At 50.1% G+C, this 21,671-nt stretch overlaps 1 protein-coding gene across 3 annotated transcripts in view; it reads right to left on the bottom strand.

Annotated features, from left to right (window-relative positions):
• The window catches only part of nckipsd (NCK interacting protein with SH3 domain), a 280,231-nt gene that overhangs the window by 51,076 nt on the left and 207,484 nt on the right, over positions 1–21,671 (bottom strand). For all 3 annotated transcript variants that reach the window (XM_070895841.1, XM_070895842.1, XM_070895843.1), the window contains exons 5-7: positions 14,417–14,967; positions 12,653–12,823; positions 8,175–8,261 (exon numbers count right to left, since the gene is read on the bottom strand). In XM_070895841.1, coding sequence (XP_070751942.1) covers positions 8,175–8,261; positions 12,653–12,823; positions 14,417–14,967 — 809 coding nt within the window. The remainder of the gene's footprint in view (positions 1–8,174; positions 8,262–12,652; positions 12,824–14,416; positions 14,968–21,671) is intronic.

Raw genomic sequence — 21,671 nt, 5'->3', positions numbered from 1 at the left:
GGGCGGGGGGAGAAGGGGACTGGGCGGGGGGAGAAGGGGACTGGGCGGGGGGAGAAGGGGACTGGGCGGGGGGAGAAGGGGACTGGGCGGGGGGAGAAGGGGACTGGGCGGGGGGAGAAGGGGACTGGGCGGGGGGAGAAGGGGACTGGGCGGGGGGAGAAGGGGACTGGGCGGGGGGAGAAGGAGACTGGGCGGGGGGAGAAGGAGACTGGGCGGGGGGAGAAGGAGACTGGGCGGGGGGAGAAGGAGACTGGGCGGGGGGAGAAGGGGACTGGGCGGGGGGAGAAGGGGACTGGGCGGGGGGAGAAGGGGACTGGGCGGGGGGAGAAGGGGACTGGGCGGGGGGAGAAGGGGACTGGGCGGGGGGAGAAGGGGACTGGGCGGGGGGAGAAGGGGACTGGGCGGGGGGAGAAGGGGACTGGGCGGGGGGAGAAGGGGACTGGGCGGGGGGAGAAGGGGACTGGGCGGGGGGAGAAGGGGACTGGGCGGGGGGAGAAGGGGACTGGGCGGGGGGAGAAGGGGACTGGGCGGGGGGAGAAGGGGACTGGGCGGGGGGAGAAGGGGACTGGGCGGGGGGAGAAGGGGACTGGGCGGGGGGAGAAGGGGACTGGGCGGGGGGAGAAGGGGACTGGGCGGGGGGAGAAGGGGACTGGGCGGGGGGAGAAGGGGACTGGGCGGGGGGAGAAGGGGACTGGGCGGGGGGAGAAGGGGACTGGGCGGGGGGAGAAGGGGACTGGGCGGGGGGAGAAGGGGACTGGGCGGGGGGAGAAGGGGACTGGGCGGGGGGAGAAGGGGACTGGGCGGGGGGAGAAGGGGACTGGGCGGGGGGAGAAGGGGACTGGGCGGGGGGAGAAGGGGACTGGGCGGGGGGAGAAGGGGACTGGGCGGGGGGAGAAGGGGACTGGGCGGGGGGAGAAGGGGACTGGGCGGGGGGAGAAGGGGACTGGGCGGGGGGAGAAGGGGACTGGGCGGGGGGAGAAGGGGACTGGGCGGGGGGAGAAGGGGACTGGGCGGGGGGAGAAGGGGACTGGGCGGGGGGAGAAGGGGACTGGGCGGGGGGAGAAGGGGACTGGGCGGGGGGAGAAGGGGACTGGGCGGGGGGAGAAGGGGACTGGGCGGGGGGAGAAGGGGACTGGGCGGGGGGAGAAGGGGACTGGGCGGGGGGAGAAGGGGACTGGGCGGGGGGAGAAGGGGACTGGGCGGGGGGAGAAGGGGACTGGGCGGGGGGAGAAGGGGACTGGGCGGGGGGAGAAGGGGACTGGGCGGGGGGAGAAGGGGACTGGGCGGGGGGAGAAGGGGACTGGGCGGGGGGAGAAGGGGACTGGGCGGGGGGAGAAGGAGACTGGGCGGGGGGAGAAGGAGACTGGGCGGGGGGAGAAGGAGACTGGGCGGGGGGAGAAGGAGACTGGGCGGGGGGAGAAGGAGACTGGGCGGGGGGAGAAGGAGACTGGGCGGGGGGAGAAGGAGACTGGGCGGGGGGAGAAGGAGACTGGGCGGGGGGAGAAGGAGACTGGGCGGGGGGAGAAGGAGACTGGGCGGGGGGAGAAGGAGACTGGGCGGGGGGAGAAGGAGACTGGGCGGGGGGAGAAGGAGACTGGGCGGGGGGAGAAGGAGACTGGGCGGGGGGAGAAGGAGACTGGGCGGGGGGAGAAGGAGACTGGGCGGGGGGAGAAGGAGACTGGGCGGGGGGAGAAGGAGACTGGGCGGGGGGAGAAGGAGACTGGGCGGGGGGAGAAGGAGACTGGGCGGGGGGAGAAGGAGACTGGGCGGGGGGAGAAGGAGACTGGGCGGGGGGAGAAGGAGACTGGGCGGGGGGAGAAGGAGACTGGGCGGGGGGAGAAGGAGACTGGGCGGGGGGAGAAGGAGACTGGGCGGGGGGAGAAGGAGACTGGGCGGGGGGAGAAGGAGACTGGGCGGGGGGAGAAGGAGACTGGGCGGGGGGAGAAGGAGACTGGGCGGGGGGAGAAGGAGACTGGGCGGGGGGAGAAGGAGACTGGGCGGGGGGAGAAGGAGACTGGGCGGGGGGAGAAGGAGACTGGGCGGGGGGAGAAGGAGACTGGGCGGGGGGAGAAGGAGACTGGGCGGGGGGAGAAGGAGACTGGGCGGGGGGAGAAGGAGACTGGGCGGGGGGAGAAGGAGACTGGGCGGGGGGAGAAGGAGACTGGGCGGGGGGAGAAGGAGACTGGGCGGGGGGAGAAGGAGACTGGGCGGGGGGAGAAGGAGACTGGGCGGGGGGAGAAGGAGACTGGGCGGGGGGAGAAGGAGACTGGGCGGGGGGAGAAGGAGACTGGGCGGGGGGAGAAGGAGACTGGGCGGGGGGAGAAGGAGACTGGGCGGGGGGAGAAGGAGACTGGGCGGGGGGAGAAGGAGACTGGGCGGGGGGAGAAGGAGACTGGGCGGGGGGAGAAGGAGACTGGGCGGGGGGAGAAGGAGACTGGGCGGGGGGAGAAGGAGACTGGGCGGGGGGAGAAGGAGACTGGGCGGGGGGAGAAGGAGACTGGGCGGGGGGAGAAGGAGACTGGGCGGGGGGAGAAGGAGACTGGGCGGGGGGAGAAGGAGACTGGGCGGGGGGAGAAGGAGACTGGGCGGGGGGAGAAGGAGACTGGGCGGGGGGAGAAGGAGACTGGGCGGGGGGAGAAGGAGACTGGGCGGGGGGAGAAGGAGACTGGGCGGGGGGAGAAGGAGACTGGGCGGGGGGAGAAGGAGACTGGGCGGGGGGAGAAGGAGACTGGGCGGGGGGAGAAGGAGACTGGGCGGGGGGAGAAGGAGACTGGGCGGGGGGAGAAGGAGACTGGGCGGGGGGAGAAGGAGACTGGGCGGGGGGAGAAGGAGACTGGGCGGGGGGAGAAGGAGACTGGGCGGGGGGAGAAGGAGACTGGGCGGGGGGAGAAGGAGACTGGGCGGGGGGAGAAGGAGACTGGGCGGGGGGAGAAGGAGACTGGGCGGGGGGAGAAGGAGACTGGGCGGGGGGAGAAGGAGACTGGGCGGGGGGAGAAGGAGACTGGGCGGGGGGAGAAGGAGACTGGGCGGGGGGAGAAGGAGACTGGGCGGGGGGAGAAGGAGACTGGGCGGGGGGAGAAGGAGACTGGGCGGGGGGAGAAGGAGACTGGGCGGGGGGAGAAGGAGACTGGGCGGGGGGAGAAGGAGACTGGGCGGGGGGAGAAGGAGACTGGGCGGGGGGAGAAGGAGACTGGGCGGGGGGAGAAGGAGACTGGGCGGGGGGAGAAGGAGACTGGGCGGGGGGAGAAGGAGACTGGGCGGGGGGAGAAGGAGACTGGGCGGGGGGAGAAGGAGACTGGGCGGGGGGAGAAGGAGACTGGGCGGGGGGAGAAGGAGACTGGGCGGGGGGAGAAGGAGACTGGGCGGGGGGAGAAGGAGACTGGGCGGGGGGAGAAGGAGACTGGGCGGGGGGAGAAGGAGACTGGGCGGGGGGAGAAGGAGACTGGGCGGGGGGAGAAGGAGACTGGGCGGGGGGAGAAGGAGACTGGGCGGGGGGAGAAGGAGACTGGGCGGGGGGAGAAGGAGACTGGGCGGGGGGAGAAGGAGACTGGGCGGGGGGAGAAGGAGACTGGGCGGGGGGAGAAGGAGACTGGGCGGGGGGAGAAGGAGACTGGGCGGGGGGAGAAGGAGACTGGGCGGGGGGAGAAGGAGACTGGGCGGGGGGAGAAGGAGACTGGGCGGGGGGAGAAGGAGACTGGGCGGGGGGAGAAGGAGACTGGGCGGGGGGAGAAGGAGACTGGGCGGGGGGAGAAGGAGACTGGGCGGGGGGAGAAGGAGACTGGGCGGGGGGAGAAGGAGACTGGGCGGGGGGAGAAGGAGACTGGGCGGGGGGAGAAGGAGACTGGGCGGGGGGAGAAGGAGACTGGGCGGGGGGAGAAGGAGACTGGGCGGGGGGAGAAGGAGACTGGGCGGGGGGAGAAGGAGACTGGGCGGGGGGAGAAGGAGACTGGGCGGGGGGAGAAGGAGACTGGGCGGGGGGAGAAGGAGACTGGGCGGGGGGAGAAGGAGACTGGGCGGGGGGAGAAGGAGACTGGGCGGGGGGAGAAGGAGACTGGGCGGGGGGAGAAGGAGACTGGGCGGGGGGAGAAGGAGACTGGGCGGGGGGAGAAGGAGACTGGGCGGGGGGAGAAGGAGACTGGGCGGGGGGAGAAGGAGACTGGGCGGGGGGAGAAGGAGACTGGGCGGGGGGAGAAGGAGACTGGGCGGGGGGAGAAGGAGACTGGGCGGGGGGAGAAGGAGACTGGGCGGGGGGAGAAGGAGACTGGGCGGGGGGAGAAGGAGACTGGGCGGGGGGAGAAGGAGACTGGGCGGGGGGAGAAGGAGACTGGGCGGGGGGAGAAGGAGACTGGGCGGGGGGAGAAGGAGATTGGGCGGGGGGAGAAGGAGATTGGGCGGGGGGAGGGAAGGAGATTGAGGGGGGGAAGGAGATTGGGGGGGGGGGGAGGGAAAGGAGAAGGGGGGGGGGAGGGAAAGGAGAACGGGGGGGGGGGCAGGGAAAGGAGAAGTGGGAGGGAGGCTGAACGGGCCGGGCCTGAGACTTCGGGCAGGGCCCGTCCCCAGCACCAGATTTACAGGTAGATGGCGTTGGGTCGGGTCGGGTCGGGGGGTGCGCGGGTCGGGGGCGGGGTGGTGATGGGAGGGAGGTCGGTTCGGTTCAGGGGGAGGGAGAGAGAGGGAGGTCAGGTCGGGGAGAGGGAGGTCAGGTCGGATCCAGTCCGGAGGTGGTGGGGGGGGGGGGGGGGTGAGGAGTCGGGTCGGGTCCGGGTGCGGGAGTCGGGTTGGGTCCAGTCCGGGAGCAGGGGAGGGGGGGGGGGGGGGAGCGGGAGTCAGGTCGGGTCCACTCCGGAGGCGGGGAGCGGGAGTCGGGTCGGTGTCAGTGTCAGTGTCGGGTCTGGAGGCGGGGGTTGGGTCGGGTCCAGTCCGGGGGCGGGGGGGGGGTAGTGGGAGTCGGGTCGGTGTCCAGAGGCGGGAAGCGAGAGTCGAGTCGGGTCAGGAGGAAGCAGGAGCTGGGCGTGGGAGGAGCCTTATGCTCGCAGCCCCAGTGAGGCCATTTTGCCAGGGCTCGGGGCTGCGTGCATCGGCCCCTCCCACCCAGTTTTGGGCGCCCGGAGCTACTGCACTTGTGTGCCCACTGTAGCGCGCATGTGCAGAGGTCCCGGCACTGTTTTCAGCGCAGGGACCTGGCTCCGCCCCCTACAGCTCGTGCTGCGCTGCGCCAAGGGCCAGAGGACCTGCAGGGAGGTGGAGAATCTGGAGGTTTTTTTTAGGTGCACTTTGTGGCGCGAAAAACGGGCGTCCAGGTCGGGACTGCGCCGTTCTAGGCGCGGCTCGAAACTTGGGCCCCTGATTACTAATTTTATAGAAAATTACGACACAAAGAAAATTACGACACAGAAGGAGGCCATTTGGCCCATCGATCGAAAAGAGCTATCCAGCTTAATCCCACCTTCCAACTCTTGATCCATAGTCCTGTAGGTTATGGTTCTTAAGTTCACATCCAAGTACTTGTTAAATGTGATGAGGGTTTCTGCCTCTACCACCCTTTTCATGCAGTGAGTTCCAGACCCCTGTCACCCTTTGGGTGAAATGTTTTGGCCTCATCTCCTCTCTAATCCTTCTACCCACTACTTTAAATACATGACCCTTGGTTATCAACCCCTAAGGGAAACAGATCCTCCCTATCCATTACATCTAGGCCCTTAATAATTTTATACACCTCAATAAGGTCTCCCAGCCTCCTCTGTTCCAAAAAAAATCAAGCCTATCCAATCTTTCCTCATAGCTAAAATTCTCCAGTCCTGTCATCATCCTCGTAAAGCTCCTCAACACCATCTCTAGTGCAATCATATCTTTCCTGCAATGCGGTGACCAGAACTGTACGCAGTACTCAAGCTGTGGCCTAACTAGTGTTGTATACAGTTCTTGCATAACTTCCCTGCTCTTACATTCTATGCCTCGGCTAATAAAGGCAAACATTCCATATGCCTTTTTAACTACCTTATCAACCTGTCCTGCTACCTTTAAGGATCTGTGGACATATACTTCAAGGTCCCTCTGTTCCTTCACACCTCTCAGAATTCTCCCATTTATTGTGTATTCCCTTGCCTTGTTGCCCCTCCCCAAATGCATTACCTCATTTTTCCAGATTGAATTCCATTTTCCACTTTTCTGCAACTGACCAATTCATCGATATCTTCCTGCAGTCCAGAGCTTTCCTCCTCATTGTCACCCACACGGCCAATTTTTATATCATCTGCAAATTTCTTTATCAAGCCCCCTACATTGAAGTCTAAATGATTAATACACACTACAAAAAGTAAGGGACTGAGCACTGAGCCCTGTGAAACCCCACTGGAAACTGCCTTCCAGTCACAAACACCCGTCAACTATTACCCTTTGCTTCTGGCCACTGAGCCAATTTTAGATCCAATTTGCCACTCTCCCTTGGATCCCATGGGTTTTTACTTTTTTTGATCAGCCTGCTATGTGGGACCTTGTCAAAAGTTTTGCTAAAATCCATGTAGACCACATCAAATGCACTGCCCTCATCGACCCTCCTTGTTACCTCCTCACAAAATTCAATCAAGTTAGTCAGACATAACCTTCCCTTAACAAATCCATGCTGACTGTCCTAGATTAATCTGTCTTTCTAAATGAAGGTTTATACCTTCCCTCAGAATTCATTCCAATAATTTACTCACCACGGAGGTTAAACTAACTGGCCTGTAATTACTCGGTTTATCCCTTCCTCCCTTTTTAAACAATTATACTCTCGCAATACTCCTGTAGCCAGGGAGGATTGAAAAATGATGCTCAGAGCCTCTGCAATTTCCTCCCTTGCTTCTTTTAATAGCCTTGGATAGATTTCATCTGGTCCTGCCGATTTATCTACTTTCAAAGATATCGTCTGATATCACGTCCACCTGTGCTATCTCCTTGGTAAATACTGAAGCAAAATAATTATTTAATATTTCTGTCATCTCTCTATCACTGCCTGTGGTATTATTCTGTCCATTCCCATACCAACCTTCCTTTTAAAAAAAAAATTATGCATCTGTAAAATATTTTACTTAAAAAAAAATGTTCCTTGATAATTTAATTTTATAGCTTCTCTTTGTCTTCCTAATTGTTTTTTGACTTCTCTCCTAATCTCTTCGTATTCTCCCTTATCATGCTCTCCCCTGCTGTCCATATATTTAATGTTTGTCTTTTTCCTTACCCTCAAGTTTTCCCATATTGCTTTATTCATCCATGGCGTCTCAGTCGTGTAAAGCTTGTTCTTGTTTTTTTAGCGGAATATATTTTTCCTGGACTCTGTTGAACACCGTTTTAAACGTTCCCCATTGCTGTTCTATGTCATTGTTTCCCAATATTGTTGTCTATTTTATTTTCCCAAGTTCTATTCTCAGCCCCTCAAAATCAGCTTTTCTCCAATCTATTACCCTGGACTTCGTCATACTTATGTCCTTCTCAATTATTATCTTAAAGCGAGTTATATTATGGTCACTATTGCCTAGATGTTCCCCTACTTTTACTTCTCTTATCTTCTGTGGTTCATTCACCATTACTAGATCCAATAGAGAATCCTCCCTTGTTGGGCTTTTTACATAATGGTTTAGAAAGGAGTCCTGTACACATTAGAAAGGAGGGGTAAAGCAGGGAGATGGAATTTGTGAGGGGTAGAGCAGGGAGATGGGACGAGCGAGGGGTAAAGGGGGGAGATGTGACTGTATAAAATTAGGCCTCAAAAGGCACCTAAATTCAGCACAAGGAAGAAGGGCTGAATTACCTTGTACTGTGCTAAAAATGTTAATGCTAAAGATAGTAGAGACCAGAGCTACATGCTCATAGTTCCCTGCACTGTAACTTGTTCTTGTTTTTTAGCGGAATATATTTTTCCTGGACTCTGTTGAACACAGTTTTAAATTTTCTCCATTGCTGTCCTACTTCATTGCTTGCACCATCAGGAACTTCCTCACCACCAACAATGACACAGGTAGGACAGAGCACCATCTGCATTTACTCATGGTCAAGCTTTGAGTAAAGGAGAGAAATTAGAAAAATAATTTACAAAGTAAATCCAAAATATAATATTGGAAAGTGCAAAGGATATCCCTCTCTGGCGCACCATGCACATTAACCACACTCCAACACCCAGTCTTCAGTAATCTTACCATCTGGTAGTAAGCAATAAGTGAAAGAATTGGTTCAAAGCGGTTCTTCTTAGTCATCCTCTTACAAACTTCAGGATCTGCGTCAGTCTGAGGAAGGAAAGAGAAACAGTGCGAGTAATTAGTGATGTAGAGAGTCGCTCCGGGACCTGACACATCTCTGTATTGATTGGAATACTATGTTCTCTTGCTTCTGAAATAATCTGTTTAATTTGTCAGTAAAAAATAACGCTGAGTAAGGCAGCTGGAACAAAGAAATAAACAAGCAACAAGATCAAAGGATAGACCAAGTACAGGATCACTGTGCTGTGTGAGAGCTCCAGAGAATACAGCACCCACCAGGTTCTATGACAGCCTCCCCTGCTCAGTTGTTCTCTTCCCACCCACTCCCCACATGTTGACTCTGCGACCTCGCACCCGATCATATTTGGAGAACCACTGGCTCCCTGCTGAGTATGTTGATCGTGAAAGTCATTAACTGGCATCTCACCATGATCATTTCATCAGTTTAATTAATACTATGTTCCCTCACCTAAGGGTAGATAACGCAATCCTCAGCAGCAGCCGGGAGACTGCAATAGAAGAGGACCACCATTCAGCCCATCCAGCCTGTTCCATCATTCTATTAAGACTATGGTTGATCTGTACCTCAAACTCAATTTACCCACCTTAGCTCCAGATCCCTTAAAATCCTTAACTTAACAAAAATCTACCGATCTCAGTTTTGAAAATTGTCCTCCAGCATTCACAGCCTTTTGAGAGAGAATTCCAAATTTCCAATACTGTGAGAAAAAATGCTTCCTGATTTCACTCCAGAACGGCCTAGATCTAATTTTAAGATTGTGTCCCCTTGCTCTGGATCCCTCACCAGAGGAAATAGTTTCTCTGTAACTACCTTACTGAATCCCTTTATTATTTTGAAGATCTCAACTAGATCACCCCTCAACCTTCTAAACTCAAAAGAACACAAGCCAAGTTTATGCAACCTGTCCTCATAATTTAACACTACTGAATCAGAACTGTATCCCCTTCAAGGCCAGGGTATGCTTCCTGAGGTGCGGTGCCCAAAACCAAACACAGTACAGAAGATGGGGTCTGACCAAGGCTCTGTGCAACTGAAGCATCACTTCCTCACTTCTGTATTACAACTCCTCCATTAGCTTTTTGATTTACCTGTGCACTAGCCTTTACTGATGTGTACATGGACACAAAAATCCCGTTGCTCCTCCACAGTTCCTAGTCTCTTGCCATTAAGACAATGTACCCATTTGCCTTTCTCAGATCCAAAGCAGATGGCCTCACTTCCCCACAGTGAACTCCATCAACCATAGTTTTTCCCACTCATTTAACCTGTCTATGTCCCATCTACACAATTTACTGTGCCTCCATGTGTCATCTGAAAACTTGGATATATAGAATATGGTAGCATAATGGTAATGTTACTGGACTAGTAATTCAGAGTTCAAATCCCACCACGGCAGCTGAAGAATTTAAATTCAATTAAATAAATCTGGAATAAAGGCTGGTATCAGTAATGGTGACCATGAAACTATCGAACTGACGTAAAAACCCATCTGGTTCATTAATGCCCTTTAGGGAAGGAAATCTGCCATCCTTACCTGATTTGGCCTATTTGTGACTCCCGATCCACAGCAATGTGATTGACTGTTAACAGCCAGAAATGGCCTAGCAAGCCACTTAAGGACAATCAGGGATGGGCAATGGCGGTGCCCACATCCCGTGAACGAATAAAAAAATGTTCTTTTCCTTCATCTGTCATGAACATATACGGTAAAAAACTGATGACCCAGTACAGATCCCTGGGGAACACTACTCGTCAAAACCTGCCAATCAGAATACATTCCCTTTATTCCCACTCTCCTTCCCCTATCTCTCAACCAATTACCAACCTATGTCACAAGGTCACCCCCAATTCTATGCTCTTTTCTTTTTGCTAATAATCTTGTGTAGAATCTTATCAAATGCCTTCTAGAAGTCATATAGACACATCCATAAACACTCTCTTATCTACCACATTAGTGACCTCCTCAGAAAATACAAATGGATTAGTCAGACATGACCTACCCGTTGTAAATCCATGCTGACTCACTCTGATCAGGTTATACCTGATCAAGTGCTCAGTCACTGTCCCTGATGGCAGAGTCCAGAAACTTCCCCACAACTGATATTAAACGGACATCCCAGTAGTTACCTGGTTTCTCCCATCCTCCCTTCTTAAATAATGGAGTGACATTTGTAATTTTCCAATTCAAACCTAAAGTGAATTTAGAAAGTTTTGGAAAACTATGACTAACCCATCTGCAGTTTCCTAGGGTGTAAACAGTCAGGCCCTGGAGACTTGTCTATGTTACATCCCATTATATTCTCCATTACCAATTCCTTTTCACTTATATTAATAATAACCTTGACTTATATTAAGGTTCCTTTGTACCCCTGCATCAGCCGTAGTTCAGTGGCAGCATTCTCCCTTCTCAGTCAGAAGGTTGTGGGTTCAAGCTCCACAGCAGACACTGGAGTACAAGATCTAGGCTGACACTTCAGTGCAGTACTGAGGGAGTGCTGCACTGATGAATGGATATGCAAGGCACTATTCGAAGAAGAGCAGGGGAGTTCTCCCAGTGTCCTGGCTAATATTTATCCCTCACCACCACCACCACCAAAACAGATTATCTAGCCCTTTGTCTCATTGCTGTTTGTGGGAGCTTGCTGTACACAAATTAGCTGCAGCATTTCCTACAACAGTGACGACACATCAAAATGAATGAATTGCCTCTGAAGCGTTTTAAGAACATAAGGATTAGGAGCAGGAGTAGGACATAAAAACATAAGAAATAGGAACAGGAATAGGCCATGCGGCCCCATGAGCCTCAACTCCACATTCCTGCTCGATTTCGATACTCCTCGATCCCCGAGAGTCCAAAAATCTATCTATCTCAGCTTTAAATATATTTTGGGATGTCCTGAGGTTGTGAAATGTGTTATATAAATGCAAATTCTCCTTTCTTTAATGTTTCTAGAATTCATTCATGTACATTTATCTTATTATGGATTCCCCACCTTTCATGTGCTGCAGTGCCTGCCTGCCCCTGATCTCCAGTCCATATAACCTCTCAGGTTTGGTGTGTCCACACCCTCCAGTTTTCAACCTTCTTCCCCATAATGTCACGCTACCCTCCCCCCACCTGTCTCGTTTAAATGATTCTCGATAGTTACCTCTATGTTCTTCGCAAGGCTCCCTGCTCTGACTCAGTAGAGGTGTGGCTCTTATTGTTCTAAAAACATTTGTAGTTATTTTTGAAGGAAGCTTTGTTGCTTTCACACCATAATGCCAGCAATTCATTAACACCCTCCTTCCAACTGAATTGCGGGAACATCTGGGCAACAGTGATCACAACATTATACGGTTCCAATTGGCTCATAGAACTAAAAGGTACTGAGAACCTGCAACTCGTACCAGATTTCAGAAGGGCAAACTTCTCCAAAATGGCAGATGATTTGGAACGGGTAAATTGGCTAACCCTCCTCGGTGATGCGACCGATGTTTAATATAAATGGAACGTTTTTAAGAATAAGATTAAAAATGTGGAAAACAAACATGTACCCAAAATCAAAAGAAGGAAGTGTGGTAAGAAAAAGCCAATGTGGCTGACTGGCTATGTACAAAGACAAATAAGATGTAAACAGAAATGTTTCTATAAATTAAAGACATTTATAGAAAGAAATTCCCCAGATTTCTTCCCTCTAAATTGGCCCGGGTTTTTTTCAGCTTTTCTTTGCCTCTCCCAGAAGATCACATGGTTTTGGGTGGGGTGGAGTGTATAGGTTGTGATACACAAGGTATCGGGATTGTGTGGGACAGGCTCGATGGACCAGGTGGTCTTTACCTGTCCGTCATTGTTCGTATGTTCCTCTCCTTTCCCAAACACTGGGTATCCCAAGGAGCTACCTTTGCAGCCTCAGTCAGTGCCAAACAGAATGTTGCAGAGGGCGGCAGTGGCAGAATCTTCAGATCAAGTGTGTGCTGTCCTGAACTATTGGCACAAGCTGCTGCAGCTGTTCCCAAGAGATCCAGTTTGAGGAACTGTGACAGATCTGAGGTATTCATGCTGCGTTTGGATAATATGCAACCAAAGCATTGCTGCACATAAGATGGCACTTGAAGTCAATGAATGTTGTTTTATAAACAAGACAAAGTGAACTAATAGTCAAACTTTCTCTACTGTATAGGAGAGTGAATGGTCACATGGATGACATATGATATTACATCAGAAGAGGTACATTCCCAGTGATGGAGCGTGGTGGGTCAGGGTACTCATGAGCTGTGTGCTTTGCAAGAAGAAGAAAGATTTTGTTTCCCAGGATATCCAGCCCACACAATCACATGATTTAAACGGTAATACAGAACCCACTGGGGGGGGGGGGGGGTTTGCAAGCTGCAACACTTCTTATCCAATACTCACCAGAATACCCAGCAGTTCCTCCAAGTAGCAGGAAATGATGCTCTCATCCTCATGCAATGCCCAGCTCCTTTGCTGCGCGTCATTTTTGTGTCTTGCCAGATCAGCAAAGATGACTTCAAGTCGCTGCTCATCCTGACACATCTGTCCTCTGGGCAATGCTGAACTCAGGTCCTAGAAAAAGAAATATTGCTGATTATAATGGTCATTTACATTCAGCTTCATCAATGAGAGCTGGAGGTGAGGTGAGCACTCAGCAGGATAAGAGGTTGAGGCATTTACTGTATGTCAACATTAGGTGAGTAGAGCTAGGATACTCACAATTCCCGCTAAAACGCACCAGTCAATTTGGATGGGCACTGGAGAACTGCCAGTCTGTGATATTATAGCCTAACAATTTCAGGGGGACAACTATGTTGCAAAGGTACAGGGAGATCATCAAAACCATCATAGCGAGAGAACAAGGGCTCCCCTCACAGCGAGAGAACAAGGGTGTTGTGTATAAAAGAACTCCATGAGGCTGAGTACTGGGAGCTAAACTTAGTATGACCTTAGTCTTCTTTATTACAACTCCAGAGTGCCTAAACAACATGGCAGCCAACCTTTTATACTGGCCCTGCACGTGTGTGCAGGTGACCATTAAGACTCCAACAGTCGCTGACAAGGACGTTGGGTAAGCCATGGATGGCAAAAATGGCCCCGAGGCTTTCAATGGTGGCTGTAGATGTGCTGGATGACATGATTATGCATTAGCTCGAGGTCACGCTTACGGACTGAACGGTGGTGTTCCGCAAAGCGATCACCCAATATGTGTTTGGTCTCCCAAATGTAGAGGAGACAGCATCGTGAGCAGCGAATACAGTATACTAAATTGCAAGAAGTACAAGTATTCGCTGTTTCACCTGGAAGGAATGTTTGAGGCCCTGGACAGTGGGAAGGGAGGAGGTGAAAGAGCAGGGGTTGCATCTCCTGTGCTTGTACGGGAAGGTCCGTGGGATGGGGAGGGGTTGTTGAGGTGATTGAAGAGTGGACCAGAGTATCGCAGAGGGAACGGTCCCTTCAGAATGCTGAAGGGGATGGGGAAGATGTGCTTGGTGGTGGGATCACACTGGACATGGTGAAAATGGCAGAGGATGATCGGTTGAACGTGGAGGCTGGTGGGGTGGAAGTTGAGGACAAGTCGCACCATTTCATGGTTCTGAGCGGGAAGGGAAGGGGTGTGGGCAGAAGTGTGGGAAATAGAATGGACACAGTCGAGGGTCCAGACAACCACAGTGAAGAGGAAACCTTGGTTGAGGAAAAAGGAAGACATATTGAAGCACTGGTATGAAAGGTGACATCGTCGGGACAGATGCGACGGAGGTGGAAAAACTGGGAGAATGGAATAGTCCTTACAGGAAGTGGGGTGGAGGGAGTGTAGTCAAGGTAGCTGTGGGAGTCAGTGGGCTTATAGTGGATATTGCTTGATAGCCTATCGCCAGAAAGGGAGACAAAGAAGTTGAGGAAGGGAAGGGACGAGTCAGCGATGGACCATGTGAAGGTGAGGGAAGGGTGGAAATTGGAAACAAAGTTGAAGACATTTTCCAGTTCGGGGGGAGAGAACTGCTTAAGTAAAGGTTATAACCAGCAGAATTACAGAATAGTGCATGAGACATATTTCAAAGAATGGCAGATTTTTAAACACCCAGTACCTAAAAAAAAGGAATTGGCTCATTTGCTCAGACAGAAACAGAAAAGCATCATAGCAGATGGTGCTCAGTAACTTACCTTACTCTCCACCAGGGAAAGCAGGATCTGCTCCATGACATCCATTACTTCTGGGACAGAGCTCTGAATATGTCCGACCATTACACCAATCGCCACTCTCGACAGCTCATAGCTGAGATTTGTATTCTTGCGAACCAGTTCAATCAGCTCGGCTCCAATGGTCTTGGGCACCGAGACCATGGGCTTGCAGGGATCTGCTTCAGATGCTGAAGGCGACACTGATAATGCGGACTCTTTGTTCTGGGTTTGACCGAGCACGGTTTCAGCATTCAAGTCGGTGAGAGGGGATGCTTGCAGCTGGCAGCTGGAACCGAGGGTATCAGCAGAAAGTGCTGAGCTTGCATCAGCGTGGAGAGGGATGCTGGTTGGATACCTAGGGGCAGTAAAAGTGCTTCGAGTAGGGAGGGGTGGAGGGGTTGCCGAAGGACTGGAAGTGGCTACGGACTGCTGTGGCTCAGGTGAGTTGGAGGAGCCAGTGTATAGAGTGTCGAGAGAGGCTGTACTCACAGATGAAGCAGTTGATACAGTCCGTGGAGAGTTTTCTGCTGTCTCTGAAAGCAATTATCAGAAATGAATGAGGGACAATCCTTAGAGAAAGCTAATGTTAGTAAGTTAGTAAATTAAAATTACATCTGTCTTCACCAGAGAAGAGGATACTGCCAAATTCACAGTTACAGAGGAGGAAGTAGTAAAATTGGATAGGATAAAAAGATAGAAGGTGGAGATACTTAAAAGGCGGCAGCACTCACAAGTAGAAGAGTCACCTGGTCCAGATGGGATGAATCCTTGGTTACTGAGGGACATAATGGTGTAAATTGCAGAGGCTTTGGCCATAATCTTTCAATCCTCCTTAGATACAGGGATGGCGCAATCTACAAATGCAGTCGGTGGTGGGGAAACTTAGCCACAATAATCCGAGACAAAATTAATTGGAACTTGGAAAATGATGGGCTAATAAATGAAAGTTAATACGAATTTGTTAAAGGCAAATTGTGTTTGAGAACTGGTTGTCAGACAGGAAGCAAAGAGTAGGAGTAAATGGGTACTTTTCAGAATGGCAGGCAGTGACTAGTGGGGTACCGCATGGTTCTGTGCTGGGGCCCCAGCAGTTTACATTGTACATTAATGATTTAGACGAGGGGATTAAATGTAGTATCTCCAAATTTGCGGATGACACTAAGTTGGGTGGCAGTGTGAGCTGCGAGGAGGATGCTATGAGGCTGCAGAGTGACTTGGATAGGTTAGGTGAGTGGGCAAATGCATGGCAGATGAAGTATAATGTGGATAAATGTGAGGTTATCCACTTTGGTGGTTAAAAACAGAGAGACAGACTATTATCTGAATGGTGACAGATTAGGAAAAGGGAAGGTGCAACGAGACCTGGGTGTCATGGTACATCAGTCATTGAAGGTTGGCATGCAGGTACAGCAGGCGGTTAAGAAAGCAAACGGCATGTTGGCCTTCATAGCGAGGGGATTTGAGTACAGGGGCAGGGAGGTGTTGCTACAGTTGTACAGGGCCTTGGTGAGGCCACACCTGGAGTATTGTGTACAGTTTTGGTCTCCTAACTTGAGGAAGGACATTCTTGCTATTGAGGGAGTGCAGCGAAGATTCACCAGACTGATTCCCAGGATGGTGGGACTGACCTATCAAGAAAGACTGGATCAACTGGGCTTGTATTCACTGGAGTTCAGAAGAATGAAAGGGGACCTCATAGAAACGTTTAAAATTCTGACGGGTTTAGACAGGTTTAGGCAGGAAGAATGTTCCCAATGTTGGGGAAGTCCAGAACCAGGGGTCACAGTCTAAGGATAAGGGGTAAGCCATTTAGGACCGAGATGAGGAGAAACTTCTTCACCCAGAGAGTGGTGAACCTGTGGAATTCTCTACCACAGAAAGTAGTTGAGGCCAATTCACTAAATATATTCAAAAGGGAGTTAGATGAAGTCCTTACTACTCGGGGGATCAAGGGGTATGGCGAGAAAGCAGGAAGGGGGTACTGAAGTTTCATGTTCAGCCATGAACTCATTGAATGGCGGTGCAGGCTAGAAGGGCTGAATGGCCTGCTCCTGCACCTATTTTATATGTTTCTATGACTAACTCGATTGAGTTGTTTGATGAAGTAGCGGAAGAGTTGATGAGGATAGTACAGTTGATTTTATGTATATGGACTTAAGTACCACAAAACAGACTTGTTAGCAAAATGAAAGCCCATGGGATTAAAGGGACAGTGACAGTGTGGATATACAATTAGTTAAGGCACAGAAAACTGACAGTATTGGTGGGCAGTTGTTTTTCAAACTGGAGGGAAGTAAACAGTGGTGTTCCCCCGAGGTAGGTACTCGGACCACTGATCTTTCTGATATATTTAATGACCTGGGCATCATTTCAAAGTTTGCAGGTGACACAAAACTCTGAAATGTAGTAAACAATGAGGAGGATAGCAACAGACTTCAGGAGGACATAGACAGACTGATGAAATGGGCAGGCACAAGGCAGATGAAATTTAACTCAGAAGTGAGAAGTGATATTTTGGTAGGAAAAATGAGATGATATTATAAACAAAATGGTGCAATTTTAAAGGGGGTGCAGGAACAGAGACCTGGGAGTGTATGCTTACAAAATCTTTGAATGGGGCAGGAAAAGTTGAGAAGTCTGTTTAAAAAAAGCATATGGGATCCCTGGCTTTATTAATAGAGGAATAGAGTAGAAAAGCAAAGAGGTTATGTTAAACCTTTATAAAGCACTGGTTCAGCCTCAGCTGAAGTATTGTGTCCCATTCTGGACACCACACTTTAGGAAGGATGTCAAGAGCTTAGAGGGTACAGAAGAGATTTACTAGAATATCAGGAATGAGGAATTTCAGTTATGTGGAGAATCCGGGTTATTCTTAGAGCAGTGTAGATTAAAAGAACATCTTCTGGAGGTGTTCAAAATCATGAACAGTTTTGATAGAGTAAATAAAGAGATACTGTTTCCAGTGGCAGGAGAGTCGGTAAACAGAGAACACAGGTTTAAGATAATTGAAAAAAAGAACTAAAGGCGATATGAGTTCACATTTTTTTTTTTACACAGCAAGTTGTTATGATCTGGAATGCACTACCTAAGAAGGATGGTGTAAACACTTTCAAAAAGGAATTGGATAAAGACTTAAATGGCAAAAATTTACAGGTCTATGGGGAAAGAGCAGGGATGCGGGACTAATTGGATAGCTCTTTCAAAGAGCTGGCACAAGCACAAAGGGCCGAATGGCCTCTTTCTGTGTTGTATCATTTTATGATTCTATCTATAATAGTTATTACACACAGTATTAAAAGCCAGTCAGTGATTGTCGCATGAAAATAAGTCCATCTACAGCAAACCAAATCAAAACCAGCTCTCTCCAAAAGCCCAATGTTGAATATTTGGTATGGACCAAATGTTCCTTAAAATTGTTATACAATATACATGGGCAATACACTGAAGGATACATCCGTCTCTATCATGAAGCATCATCTTACTGTAATTTCCGTTGCAAAATGACTCTGTTGGGCTGCTTTTAACTAACTCCGAGAGCAGAGCTAGCCATCTTGTAACATGAAAAATCTCATTGGCAGTCAGTGAGATCCTTCCTAAAATGTGGTGCCCAGAATTGGACACAATACTTCAGCTGAGGCTGAACCAGTGCTTTCTAAAGGTTTAACATAACCTCTTTGTTTTTCTACTCTATTCCTCTATTAATAAAGCCAGGGATCCCATATGTTTTTTTTTAAAAAACAGATTTCCCAACTTTTCCTGCCCCATTCAAGGATTTGTGTACATACACTCCCAGGTCTCTCTGTTCCTGCACCCCCTTTAAAATTGCACCATTTAGTTCATATTATCTCCTCATTTTTCCTACTCAAACATCACTTCTCACTTCTCAGCGTTAAATTTCATCTGCCATGTATCTTGCTCTGTTTGTGTATAAAACAGTCAATCATATGTGTAAAACATGATGGGAACATCAAATCTCCTGCTGGCTTGGATTCTGCTGGAAGCAGCGACACAGGTGAGGCAAATCACTTACCACAGATCTCGTGTAGCTGCGAGCGGTTTGTGCTTCCCACTGATGCAAGTATCCATAACTGTAACTGGACATTTGACACAGGCCAAACGACAACTTTAATAACCACTACTGGGTGCAACATCAACATGTTAAAGATCAGGAGCCCATGGACTCTGCTGGACTGCTTTTAACTAACTCCGAGAGTGGAGCTAACTATCTTGTAATATGAAAAATCTCACTGGCAGTCAGTGACACTGAGCACTTGAATGTGAAAGCACAAGTACAGGTGTGCAAAGCTGGACTTTGGTCTCTGACTGCAGAGTGGGGTAGTGTAGTTGGTGCTGTTGTAAGAGTAAGTGCCAGATCACCCCAGCATCTTACCAACTGAGGCAAGGCACCTTTAAAATGGTTCCTGAAGAGTCCACAAACACATCAACAAATAAATACAAACTGTACCTGAAATAGAGAACTATACACAATCCCAGAAAGGATTTCATTTGCACAAGTTTGAGGGGTCAGAAACGTCGCTAATTAAACCACAATCAGTCGAATGGAGATGCTTGCAACAGTACAGGGATCCATGCGGTTTCATTTCAGAAATACTATTTCTAATAATTGATCATGGGAATTTAGAGCTGAGCTGTTATTGTGGTCACTTACGTTTGATGTTGCAACCAGGCAGAGAAGCCTGTGTTTGTGTCTTTCTTTGCTCTCAATGTTGGACAAGGTACACCTCACTACCTGCAATGCAAAATTTTACTCCCAGGCAGCTGAATCACCTCACCAAGGATTGACATGTGTGCATTGAGGATCACATATATTGGTTATCTGACTGCAGGAGACAGAACTCATCAGCTGTGTCTGGTTGTCACATCAATGGTCATGTGAGCTGGAAATGGATTAAAAGTTTGAGCCAGGTTTATGAGGGGCGATTAACAACCCCCTTGAACTCTATTTTTGATGGTGAGTTTAGTGGCCAGAATCTGTTATTCTAAATATCACCCACTTCAAAATAAGAGGGAAGATGTCATCCAGGGATCAAGAAAGGTTTGTTCAATATAATGCACTGAATTAAGAAAGGATTGCCAGCCCTTCGCAGATCCATGCTGACTCTTCCCGAATCAGACACATTTCTCCAGCTGTTCACTAATTTAATCCCATGTTATGGGCTCAAAGAAACAGTGCATGATTGAGGCGAGACTAACCGGCCTGATTTCCTGGCCTATCCCTTCCCTTTCTTGCACAAGTTCTCATAATTACCACCCTTCAGTCCTTTGGCATATTTTCCATTTCCAAAGATTATTGTTGCACTTCATCACGTTAGAAATCTCGGATTATATTAACCAAGGGATCAGAAAAGGGATTCCCAAATTCCTTCACTAATCTGGAATACAATCTATCTGGGTCGGGTGTTCACTGTTAAATGCTGTCACATTAAACATTATTTTTCCCAGGAGAATCATAGAATGATTGCTGCATGGAAGGCGGCCATTCAGCCCGTGCCAGGTCTCTGCAAGAGCACCTCAGCCAGTCCCACCCCCCCGGCCCTTTCCCCATAGTCCTGCAATTTTTTCCCTTCAGGTATTTATCCAATTCCCTTTTGAAAGCCCCGATTGAGTCTGCCCCCGCCACCCTTTCAGCCAGTGCATTCCAGATCCTAACCACTCGCTGCGTAAAAACGTTTTTCTTATGTCGCCTTTGGTTCTTTTTCCAATCACCTTAAATCTGTGTCCTCTGGGTTCTTGACTCTTCTGCCAATGGGAACAGTTTCTCTCTATCTACTCTGTCCAGATCCCTCATGATTTTGAACACCTCGCTCTTCTCTGCTCTAAGGAGAACAACCCCAGCTTCTCCAGTCTATCCATGTAACTGAAGTCCCTGATTCCTGGAATCTTTTTCATAAATCTTTCCTGCACCCTCTCCAAGGCCTTCATATCCTTCCTAAAGTACGGTGCCCAGAACGGGACACAGTACTGCAGTTGTGGCCGAACCAGTGTTTTATACAGGTTCATCATAATTTCCACGCTTTTGTACTCTATAACTCTATTCATGAAGCCCAGAATCTTGTAAGTTTTTTTAACTGGTTTCTCAACCTGCCCTGCCATCTTCAACGATTTATGCACAAATACCCGAGTAGTTGTGCACACATCCAAGTCAGTAATATATATCATGAAAAGCAGTGGTCCCAGAACCGACTCCTGGGGAACACCACTGTATACTTTCTGTTCATCACTACTCTCTGTTTCCTGTCAATTAGCCAATTTTGTATCCATGCTGCTACTGTCTCTTGTATTCCATGGGCTTCAACTTTGCTGGCAAACCGATTATGTGGCACTTTGTCGAATGCCTTTTGGAAAACCATGCATACCACGTCAACCGCATTGCCCATTTCAAACCTCTATTTTAATTCATCAAAAAACTCGATCAAGTTGGTTAAACACGATTTGCCGTTAACAAATTCTGCTGGCTTTCCTTAATTAATCCACACTGATCCAAGTGACTGTTTTGTCCCTGATTATTGTTTCTAAAACATTCCCCACTACCGAGGTTAAACTGACTGGCCTGTAGTTGCTGGGTTTATCTTTACACCTTTTTTCAACAAGTGTGTAACATTTGCAATTCTCCAGTCCTCTGGCACCACCCCCATTTCTAAGGAGAATTAGAAATTTATGGCCAATACCTCCGCGATTTCCTCCTTCACTTCCCTCAGCGTCCTAGGATGCATCCCATCTGGTCCTGGTGACTTATCTACTTTAAGTACAGCCAGCCTGTCCAGTACCTCCATTTTATCCATTTGTATCCCATCCAGTATCTCCTCTACCTCTTCCTTCACTATGTCTATGTCAGCATCATCTTCCTTGGTGAAGACAGATGCAAAGCATTCATTTAGCAGCTATATTCTCAGCCTCCATGTGTAGGTCTCCTTTCATGTCCCTAATCGGACCCACCCTTCCTCTTACTACCCATTTACTATTTATATACCTATAGAAGACTTTTAGATTCCCTTTTATGTCAGCTGCCATTCGATTCTCATACTCCCTCTTTGCCCCTCTTATTTTCATTTGCACTGTTCCTCTGACCTTTCTATATTTAGCTTGATTCTCAGATGTATTCTCGACATCTGTCATACGCGCACTTTTTCTGCTTCAACTTACTCTCTATCTCTTTTGTCATCCAGGGAGCTCTGACTTTAGTTGCCCTACCTTTCCCCCTCGTGGGAATGTACCT

This window comes from Pristiophorus japonicus, chromosome 12, assembly GCF_044704955.1.
Source record: "Pristiophorus japonicus isolate sPriJap1 chromosome 12, sPriJap1.hap1, whole genome shotgun sequence".
Taxonomy (NCBI): domain Eukaryota; kingdom Metazoa; phylum Chordata; class Chondrichthyes; family Pristiophoridae; genus Pristiophorus; species Pristiophorus japonicus.
This window is presented reverse-complemented; position numbering and strand designations above follow the sequence as displayed.